The following is an 11,561-nucleotide window of genomic DNA, read 5'->3' as shown; positions in this document are numbered from 1 at the left end:
ACTCCTGGCCTGGGGCTCTATGCACTATGGTGCAACCTAGTTCCCTGCTCCGGTCACTACATTATTAAGATGCCCAACACGATCTTCCTTGGGCCCTCAAGCCCCTACCTGGAGGATAGCTTGGAGTAGGCTGAATACCTTGGAAGGAAGTCCTGAAGAGATGGCCACTGAATAGGCTTTTGAGCAAGGCCAGGCCAGACTCAAGTCAGAGTTGAGGCTCCTTCGTCTTGCTTGACATGAATCCCAAGAGTCTCAAAGTCTTCTTTGAATTCCACTTATTTTCTAGTGTTCCAAGGGCCTTCCACTAATCCAAATTCACAGAAGACATCTCCTCTTCTCTCGTGCTCATCATCACTGACTTTATTCCAAGCACAAGTCTGGCATCTACCTCCTGAACAAAGTAGACCCAATGCCACTGTGTCTTTTACAACAATTTTTTTATTGTAGTCACAACCACAATTAACAAATCCATTTGAAACACTATTAAATATTTAATCAAGTTAGAAACCCCAGTTTTACCTCCTCCATCTTATACCTCAAGACTGATGTGCAGACCTTCCTCATTTAGTGGTTTCTTTATCCTGCAAAATTTGCCCTATTTTAAATTTCCTGATTGACATATTTATGCTAGAGATGGAAGAGGCCAGAGAAATTATCTCATTCTTGTCCAACTCTCACCAGATGGATAAGGTTCAGAAGGGTTGAATGACTTGCCCAAGGTCATTCAGCTAATAAGCAGCTGAGCTGGAACTGGAACCCAGGAGCTTCTGACTTCTGGGCCAGTTGATAATGATCAGCCTTTCCCAATCTGACTTTTTAAATCAAATCACTATTATTTAATAACCATCACCTATTTTAATTACTGTCATAAGGAAGAAAGTGTTAATGGGAGTAATTCAAATAGCTTCCTATCTATGCTCACTAAACAGACTCATCTCCTTTCCCCCTCTTCCCCCAGAACTGAAGCCCTTATTTGTGGCGTGTGCGTAGCAAGAGGAGAAGGAAGCACCATTGTCTTTCTGGCACATCCCACCAGCCTCTCATAATGCTGTTCATTAAAGGAGGTGGATGGAAGAGAAAGCCATCATTTGATAGGAGTAATCTCCCCGTCTGAAATGATAGAGGTGTTTGCAGGATCTCATACAGACACACACACACACACACACACACACACACGCCCCACATTAGAGCATAGAGACCAATGGTGGATTCTTGGCCACATCTTGCAGCCACTCAATGAGGATCTGATTCACCTCTCTTGGCCTGCAGGGGAAACAAAAGTTGTCAAGAATTCTGCTGGTGCCATTTACCCTAGTTTAGATCTGCAGTAAATGGTAAAGCCAGAACTTGGGCACAGCAAAGATGAAAGTCAAGATAATTCATACCTGAATGAAACTGAGTGAAGAATTGGGAACTTAGAATTCTATACTCTACCCTCATCTGAATGACCAAGCTGCCCTTTATGCAGGATGTACCAAAAGTCTTAGTGCAGTTCTTCCAACCCCCCCCCCAATGGCTTTTGGGACATCCTATATCACATACTACGTACATGATATACATTATTTAACTTGATCCTTTCAACAACCAAGTGATGTAAATAATATTATCCCAATTTTCATAGATTACTGAAACTGGAAGGGATCTTAGATATTACTTAGTCTAAACACTTCCTTTACAGAGGGAGAAGCTGAAGCTTTGAGAGGTCAAAGTGACTTGTCCAGGGGCACACAGCTAGTCAGTGACAGACCTAGGGCCTGAACCTGAGGCGGGGGAATGGGATGGATTAACTCCAAATCCAGCATTCTTTCCACTTTACACCACAGATGCCTTCTGAGGAATCCCACCCAGGACTGTCCAGTATCTCCTTACTTTTCCATCTGAGTCCAGTGTCCACATTCCTCAATATTTCTCCGTGTCAGGTTGGGGATCTGAAAGAAAGAACCACCAAGGTGAGAGGAAGCCATTTTATCTCATAATGCAGAACCTGTGTATAAATCTGCATTCCCGATGATGGGACAGGCAATGGAGGCAGGGGCAGGTCAGTATGGCAGAAGACACGTTCCTTTCTAGTCCCTGTAGCCCGGAGGTGTCAAACTCAAATAGAAACAGATCCTAGGGTGGTATATTCACTTAGAAAACCACAAATAAACGTTATCTATATTGTATTATATTTTTATTTACTTTGCTAAACATTTCCCAATTACATTTTAATTTGGTTTAGTCTACACTGCAAGATGAGTGTTTGATATTTCTGCTTACAAAGCGTATTGTTCTTTATTAGGCCCAAATAATCATCAGTGGCCATTAAATAGATCATGTATCTAACATAATAGGCCCTAATTCTTATTCCAGGTTCTCAGGTCCAGGCAGGCCTTCTTCCTACACTTCACCTTCTCAATAGCATCCCCCCACCTTGCCTTTAGGAAGGATGCATCTCTTTCTACGGGAGGCAGCTAGGTGGCCCAGTGGATAGAGGGTAGGCTCTGGAGACAGGAAGACTTGAGTTCAAATCTGGCCTCAGACGCTTACTAGCTATATGACCCTGGGCAAGTCATTTAACCCTGTTTGCTTCAGTTTCTTCATCTGTAAAAATGAGCTGGAGAAGGAAATGGCAAACCACTCCAGGATCTCTGCCAAGAAAACTCCAAACGGGGTCACGGAGAGTCGGAAACAACTGAACAATAACAATCTCTTTCCACAAATCTGTACACGCCTCTCTCCGTGTGTGACTTGGTTCAGTCTGATCTCAAACTCGCTGCAGCAAGTATGACCAATGATCACAAAAGACATGAATGAGGATGGAAATTTTTGAGCCACATAAAACTAATCTGGGGAGGAACCCAGCTAATCACCCCCATAAGCTCCTTCTTGGCAAAGTCCTAGCACAGTGCAAAACATCTTCTGGGAAAAGAAAGAAAGAAAATATAAAGAAAATAAGGATTTCTTAACTTTGGGCATTGATTGTCTTTTACAACTTAAAGTATAAAAGACATGTTAGGTGGTACAGTGGACAGAGCATTGGCCCTGGAGTCAAGGAAGACCCGAGTTCAAATCTAGCCTCAGATCCTTACTAGCTGTGTGACCTGGGCAAGTCACTTAACCCTGTTTGCCTCAGTTTCCTCATCTGTAAAATGAGCTGGAGAAGGAAAAATGGCAAACCACCCCAGTATCTTTGCCAAGAAAACCCCAAATGAGATCACAAATAGTTGGACACAACTGATAAACAGCTGACCCACAACAAACCACATGAAACATAGAATCCTATCCCTCAGAGCAGGGTGGAGGTGGTCATGGAGGGGAGAATGTATGGGGCTTTATCTTTAAATCAGCATAGGATCAGGTAGGCCAATCAACTACTGTTACACTTTGTGTAACAGTGGAGTAAGTTTGGAGTGGGTTTTGGCCCTAAGTCATCATAATAATGTCCTTAATTAGCATGCATTAAATTATGTAGCACTTTAAGATCTGCAAAGTACATTATCTCATCTGATCTTCACAACAATCCCATGAGGTAGGTGATATTATTATTTTTACTTTTACAGATGGTCAAATAGTCTCAGAGAGGTTAAGTGATTTATCCAGGGTCACACAGCTAGTGAATGAGATAGCATTTGAACCCAGGTCTTCTTGGCTTCAAGGTAAGTACTCTATTGACTAAGTCAGAGGACTAGAAGGTACATCACAGACCACTCATGTGACTGTTTTCTCTTCCCTGAAGTTTCTGGGTAGGTTATAGCTACAGTGCAGGCAGATTAAGTGGACACAAACCAAACTGTTTTGCAAAAGATTATTTCCCAATAGATTTGAGAGCTCCCAGTGAGGAAATGCCTTCCACCAATGAAGACAGGTGATTTTTCTGCAACTTTTAGTCTTACAGAGTTGCCTGGGGCGTTAAGAGCTTATCCAGTGACCTGCCCAGGGTCACAGAGCCTGCTTGTGTCACATGTGGGACCCAGGTCTTCCTGGGCATCTAGAGACAGCTAGGTGAAGCAAGAATAGAGTGCTGGGTTGGAGTCAGAAGATCTGAATTCAAATTTGACCTCAGACATTTATTAGCTGTGTGATCCTGAGCAAGTCACTTAACCTCTGTCTCAGTTACCTCACATATAAAGTGGGAATTGTAATAGCATCTACTTCCCAGGGTTGTGAGGATCCAACATTCCTCCCTTCCTTCCAACCTTCCTTCCTTTCCTCCCTTCTTGCTTCCCTCCCTCCCTCTCTCCTTCTTTCCTTCCTTCCTCCCTCCCTCCCTCCTACCTTCCCTCTTTTCCCTCCCTCCAACCCTTCTTCCTTCCCTTTTTTCCCTCCCTCCTTTCATCCTCCTTCCTTTCTGCCTTGCCTTCTTTCTTTTCCCACCTTCCCTCCCTCCTTTTCTCTTTCCTTTCTTCCTCCCTCCCTCCCTTCTTCCTTCTCTTTTCCTCCTTCCTCCCCTCTCTCCCTTCCTTTCTTCCTTCCTTCCTCCATTCTCCTTTCTCCCTTCCTCCCTCCTTCCTCCCTCCCTCCTCTCTTCCTTCTTTCCTGATTCTAAGGCTGACCTTCTATTTGTTATGCCATAATGCCTCTTATTTTTGCTTAGATTAGTCAACAGAAATTCCTGAGCACTCACGCTATGAGGTGCTCTGGGGAGATGGAAAGAAAACATGGTATGGCTGTGTCCTTCAATACTTCTTTGGGGACCACCCATCTACATCCTGGTAGACAAGCTTTTGGGATTTTGTGAATTGCTGGGATAGATTTCCTGAGCACCCTGCAGCCAACTTGGCTATGAGCCTCTTTGAACCTGGCTAAGCTGCTCTCGCATGACAGATACATGATCTATAGACAGATACCCAGTTTGTTCTCCAAGCCTTTCCAGTCTGATAGGACCCATCAGAGCTTGTAACCCACTGGGATAGCCTTCAAATCCTCAAGAAGGATCACCTCCTCTTGTAGAAACAATATCTTCCACATAGGCTAGATAAGTTTTCCTTTAAAAAGGTATCGGAAATATATTCCATACTTGGTTGTCTCATGGGGACTAAACTGGGGCAATTGATGTAGCTTCCTGGTGGTTTAAATGAAAACCAGCACCCAAGGAAGCAGGAATTTCTCTGCTCCCTCAGGTCTGTGACCAGTAAACCAGCATGGCCAACACAGAGGGAAGGAAACTGTGGTCAACTGTATCCTTGCTGAATATCTTTCCCCTAACATAATTACATAAAATCCTCTTATTAACTGTTATATAGTCTATGGATGTTTCTTTTCATTCCAATTTGAACCAAGTAGGCCTAACCATCAACATCTCCAGTCTGTCATGAAGCACTTGAAGAGGACTTTTGTGGAGGGAACATGCCCTCAAGATGCCCATCTTGGTAGATGATTCAAATGGACTTCAAAATCACTTCACCCTCTGCTTTGCTTTGTCAAGGTAGACACCATGTTACTGCTGTTCTGTGATAACTGGCCAACTTTCTCCCTTAGCTTCTGTTGTCCCATTTGGGGGCATTCTTTTCTCTTCAATAGCTCTTTTTCTGTCACAAAGCACTTCCCATCCCATTCTGCCTTGATTTTGGGCCCCAGGACACTTACCCACATTCCCATACGCTTAGAAAACTTTGGAAGGAGAATCCTGTCTTTCTCAGCTGTGACCATCAGGGCTGGAATCAAGATCTAGGGACAGAGTACACAGCAAAAAAAAAAAAAAGCAGTTGGCAGAGAAGGAATGAGACCTTTTGTTTCCACACTTTCATAGTTTAAAATCTCCCTCAGTCCCAGTTGGAAAGGATGTAAAGAGATAGGTCTCAAAGGTTACATCAGAGCAGCATGATCGGCCCAGCAGTTAGAGAGTTATGGTTGGTGTCCCCAGATCCAGCTTTGTGGTTGTGAGTTATAGGACACATCAGAGCATTCTAAACAGAGGGGTAGTCTGAGCAAAGGTACAGAATTGGGAAACGGAGTATCATATGGGAGATGGGAATGCCATATATAAAGACGGCTAATTTTGCTGGACTGTAGTTAGTATGTATAAAGGGAGTAACATGTAATTAAGCTGGAAGGGTAGGTTGGGACCAGGTTGTGAAGGTCTTTACATGACAAGGGATTTTGTATTTGATCCTCAAGATAACAGGAAAACACCAGCCTTTACTGAAGAGAGAAATAACATGGTCACACTTGGACTTTAGGAAAATAATGTTGTTGGCTGTGTAAAAGATGAATTGGAGTGGTGAGGAACTAGAGTTAAGGAGACGATTAAAAGGCTATTGCAACAGGTCATTCAAGAGGTGAGAAGGATGTCAATTAGAGTGGAGAGGAGACCACTTTGAGAGATGTAGAAGGAGAAGCACTAAGATTTGGCAACTGACTGGAAATTCAGGGTGTGAGAAAGTAAGGATTGGAAAGTAAGTGGAAAGTGAGGATTTCAAGATTACTAACTTGGGTCACTAGAAAGATGGTGGTGGTGTCCTCACTGAAAATAGGGAATCTTAGAAAGGAGATTTTTTGGGGGAGGGAAAGAGAATGTGTTCTGTTTCGGACATGATGAGTTTGAGATGACTATGAGACATCTAAATCAAAAAGTTCAATAGGTCACCTCCTTTGTGTGGGGTTCAAACTAATGCAACATACTTTCTTTGTCCCCACATCTGGTAAGGCCATGCCAATACCCCATTTTACACAGGGGCAAACTGAGGCTTGGGAAAGGGAAGTGACCTATCCAAGGTCACTCAGCTGGCATTGGAGCCAGGGTTTTTCGAGGGCAGTCTGGACAAACCCCTACAGGGTCCTGCAGACTGACTGCTCCCCCAAACAGGCTTCTCCCCACAGACACAGAGAACTGTTGAGCTCATCCAGGAAAGCAGCCTCAAGCTCGTGCCTTGCTGGGAGTTAGGGCGAGGAGAGGGGTGGGGGCGGGTAGCCAGGTCCGTCTGGAGGCTGCTGGCTAGCTCCTGGGCCACTGGCCCGAGTGCCCAGCCCTTCCTCTGGGTGCCTGCCCCCACCCCGGCCACTGTCTGGAAGGACCGGGAAAAGTTACAATGCTGTTGCCTAATGAAGTCATGAAATTATGTTCAATTGGGCCCCCCAGGGTAGGAGAGAAAACAACAATGATACATTACTAGAGCCCAGGAGAGAAACTAGGGCTGGGTATATAGATCTGAGACTCATCTGCATAGAAAAGATAATGAAATTGGTTTTGAATTGTTGAAACTGCTTTCCATACATTTTTGTGATCATGCCCCTGCCTACCCTGCTCCTGTAACTAATCTGTGTGCTTTTCCTGTCTTTTCCTGTGACTAATCTCTGGGTTTTTGCAATGACTTGTTTTAATAAACCCTTCATGGGGTATGACCATGCCCCCTGCATGAAACCTTGCCACCAATTTGCCTGGTCTAGCCCCTGGTCCGCCATTGCTTAAGCCCTGACAATACCATACACCAACTTGACTCTACTTTCCTGCATTCCTCATGACATGCCCAACATAGCCAGGGACTAGTTTTGGTTTTACAAGAGAATAAGTACTCTCCCAGCCCAATCCCATTCCAAGACCATAGAGCTGACCACCTGTTAGGAAGATTCTCAGGTGTAACCTTCAAGGGATGAGGATTTGGATGGAGACCTTGTGGTCCAGGGGGAACGGTTCTGAAGTCAGAGAAGCTGGATTCAAACACTTCCTCTGATGCTCACTACCTATGTGGCCTTCACATCTCTGGGTCTCAGTTTTCTTATCTGCAAAATGGGAGAGTTAGCCTAGATAGTCTCTGAGGCCCTTTCTAGCTTGATGACCCTAGGAAACAAGAACCCTGGAGGAGCCTGGCCATGATACACAAAATTCAAGGGAATTTCCTCTTGCCATTTTGTACCATTACTTATTCTGATTATTCATTCTTGGATGTGTATTTTGATGTATTGCAGACATAAGGACAACGACTATGCTCTTTGTCTTGTGGAATTTTCCCCAAAGAAGATAAAAATGTTTTTCAGATTCCAGAATTGTGAAAGTTTTAATGTGTGTCAAGGAGAGACAGAGACTGAAGGCTTCAAGCTGGAATCTAGAGGTCACAATGAATCAATGGATGAAAGAAAGGGCTATCTCCAACTATCTCGTTCTCTCCCAGGCAAGACATATCGAATGTAACAATATCAAGGACATGTGGCTCCTTGATAGCTTGTGGCTGAATATGTCAAAAGACTTACTGGCATCCTGAAATTAAAGCTGAATCAGAAGCAATTAAGATCCATATAATGCCATTCTAAACGTACATTTTTGGAATTGTGAAATGGACTATTACAATTCTGAAAACAAAAACCTATCCAATATTAATGAAACTCAGGGCTGGCCACCTTCAGGCAGCTATAGAAAGATGAACATTTCCCTGCCAAGAAGAAGGAAGAAGATGGATAGGCGTTCTTAGGACACAGGATAAGCAGGGCAAAAATTTACAGAAATATTTTTGCAACAAGCAGATATTACTACATCAAGCAGTATTCAAGGCTAATAACAGGTAGAGGTCATTGGACTTGTCCAATGCAACTGAAAGTGATTTGCCTTCAGATGGTGTCTGTGAAACAGCTAAGATTCACAAATGGAATCAAAAGGCCTCTCCACAGGCAATATCCACAGGAACTCAACTAACGATATGTCAACAAAAAGCATCAGAGAAATGGCTTGAATTGTAAAGATTTATTTCTGGAAATGGAAGAGTCTGTGATGGTGATTCGGGAGCAGATCTTTGTCCCTGGATACTACAGAAGGGTCATCCTTACAGAGTTTGGACTCGGGAGAGTGTCCCAAAAGTCTTAGTGCAGTTCAGAGCTGTTACAGCTTAAAAGCTTAATTATTAAAGTTCTGCACTAAGACTTTTGGGAAACGCTGTATGAGTAACGACTATAACAATGTAGGCAGAAAGAACCACCACCACAAAACAATAATACATGAATGTTGCATAATTACAAAGAATTGTTATCTCCCCTCCTTTTTCCCTTGAGGTGGAAAGTCCACGGGGATGAAACATTGCATATATTTTCAGATTTTTAAAAAATGTATTGTCTGTTTTTTCTTCTCTCTCTTTTGCAAAATCTTTCTAATATGGGTGACTCTTGGGTTGGAGAGAAGGAGGGATACCTAATAGGGGAATTGAGGCTATATAAAAAACAAAAGCTATCAATAAAATTTACATTAAAAAGATGACAACAGATGAAGATGATGATGATGATGATGATGATGATGATGATGATGCTATGGTAATGGTGTTTCATGGGCTGTTATACCCCAAAAGCTTATCACTGAGTAGCCAGCCCAGGGTTTTGAGTCTCTGTGAACTTAATTAGGCTGGATCACAGAAAGCAGTCTGCTGCTGGGACCATATGCAAAGCTCTTCCATCATGAGAGGACCTGCCAAAGTTTATGATCCACTGGCAGAGCCTTCAAGGACCCAGAGTCGCCTCCATGCCACAATGGGGGACAGGGGCATAAATGACATTTCTATAGAGCTTCAAAGTTGGCAAGCCACTTTCTACACATTATCTCATTTGAGCCCTGCAAAACCTCTGTGAAGCAGGTACGACAGATATTGTCCTTTCCACTTTACAGATGAGGAAAACTGAGCCTCAGAAAGAGGAAATGACTTGCCCAGGTCACATGGCTGGTAAAGTATCAGAGACGGGACTTGAATTCAGGCCCCTTCTGACTTCAGGTGCCATATTCTTTCCTGTGTAGCACATTGCCTCATTTCCTAAAGAGCGCACTCACCTTCCTTCTGGCAGCAGTACAGCCCCACTTCCAATTTGCGTCCATGTTCCGATACCAGTTTAGGGGACCCCTAGGGAAGCAGAAGAAGGAAAATTGGCGAGCTCTTTCAATGGATAATTCCTACTGAACCCTGAACCTGAAAGAAAGCAGGTTTGAAATGAGAGGTGGTCCCCTTTCTCTGAGCATGTGTTGTTCCCTCCTGATCAATCAACCAATAATCAACAAGCATTTATTAAGTGACTATTAGGTTCTGGGCACTGTGATGGGCACTAAGGATAGAAAGTCAAAACTGAAACTGGGCCTGCCCTCAAGGCAAATTGCCCCCAAAGTGGGCAATACCATCACCTGGGGGTCACTAGAATGATCCAAGGGGGTGGTAGTAGCCTCTAGTGCAATTGAGGAGGCATTGAATAAAAATAAGGGGTGGAGGAAGCATAAAGAAAGAAAAGAAGAAAATTTTGAAAAAAATATTCATACATGTTTCATTTGTTGAACAACAGCTAAAGTCGTAGTGATTACATTATTTTCCAAATAAACACACAAAATGCAAGTCATAACCGATCAGTGGTCAAGTTCACCAACAGTTCTTAACAAGTAAGTATTGGCAGGCAAGTGTGTCTCGCACTGTCGAGAAGTCCAGAAAGCATGGGCAGGAATATGTGCATGTAATAACTTGTTTATAACATGATACTACATGTCAGGTAGTATGTAGTTATATGACGCAATATTGCATCATCAAAAATTTAATGTGGGAAAAGCCCACAAATTTACAATAAATTATTAAATTTAAGATGTGTCATTTCAAAAAATATTCTATATTATTTTTTTAAATGACACACATTTTTAAAAAAAGCTAAAGGGTTAAAGAAGTAGATTTCCAGGGGGCACTGAGTAATTTTTTAAAAAAGGAGGTGGTGGGCCAAATAAGTTTGGGAACCTATGCTCTAGAATACCATTTCTGAAGGGGCTGTCAAAATTTGTGGGGAGAGGGGGATAGGGACTAGACCTGTGACTTCATTGGTGAACGGAGTTTCCAATGAGGAAACTCCCTTTTCAGAAATAGATTCCTACCTTCTCTTCAATTTAGGGGATGGGAGGGGGATATTGAGAAGCTAAGAAACATTTACAGAGTCACACAGCCAAAGTATGGCAGAGGAGGGACTCAAATCCAGGTCTTCCTGACTTTTAAGCTTGCTCTCTACTCATTACTGCCTCTTGTGGGAGGGGTGGGGGAGAAGAGTTATAAGAGGAATCACCCAATAAAAATGGGTAACAGATACCTGAAAGAAGTATCTTTTGGACTCAGATTCTCCCAGAAAACCTTTCTCTTTATGAATCCTAAGGATTCCTTTGCCTGGGTTGGGGGTGGGGCAGGAAATGGGGGAGGGGGTGGTGCTGGTGTTTGAGGAGTGTCCAGACACCATGAAGATATTCAGTCCCATAATTTGAAAAAAAGGCATACCATCACCAGGGAGAGACAGTATGATGCAATGGATGGAGGGGGTGGGGAACAAATCAGGATTTGTTCTATAAAATTTGGATTCAGTCAAAAGGCCGCACTTAAGGATATAGAAGGCACACGTGGCCTCAAGGTCACAGGTTCTCCACCTCTGGGATAGAGTTAGACATAGGTTCAAATCCCACTTCAGACACTACTAGCTATGTGAGTTTGGGTAAGTCACAACTCTGGGCTGTAGTTCCCTTACCTGTAGAGAGTAATAATTCGATCCCTTTCACACCCCACTCCCTTCAAAAAATGTTTCTCAGCAGTAGGGCTAGAAGAGAGGGCTACACCATTCTGACATAGGGGCATTCATATGCTACTGGAAATATTCAT

General features: G+C 43.2%; 1 protein-coding gene across 1 annotated transcript in view; it reads right to left on the bottom strand.

Annotated features, from left to right (window-relative positions):
• Nucleotides 1-420: 420 nt before the first annotated feature.
• Nucleotides 421-11,561, bottom strand: part of EPHX2 (epoxide hydrolase 2) — an 86,635-nt gene continuing 75,494 nt past the window's right edge. Inside the window, 4 exon segments of the mRNA XM_020983976.2 lie at nucleotides 421-1,263; nucleotides 1,870-1,928; nucleotides 5,569-5,649; nucleotides 9,725-9,794. Of these exon segments, the coding sequence (XP_020839635.1) occupies nucleotides 1,185-1,263; nucleotides 1,870-1,928; nucleotides 5,569-5,649; nucleotides 9,725-9,794 (289 nt within the window). The 3' untranslated portion in view covers nucleotides 421-1,184.

The sequence above is a fragment of the Phascolarctos cinereus genome, unplaced genomic scaffold, assembly GCF_003287225.1.
Source record: "Phascolarctos cinereus isolate Bilbo 61053 unplaced genomic scaffold, phaCin_HiC Scaffold_2;HRSCAF=192, whole genome shotgun sequence".
Taxonomy (NCBI): Eukaryota; Metazoa; Chordata; class Mammalia; order Diprotodontia; family Phascolarctidae; genus Phascolarctos; species Phascolarctos cinereus.
This window is presented reverse-complemented; position numbering and strand designations above follow the sequence as displayed.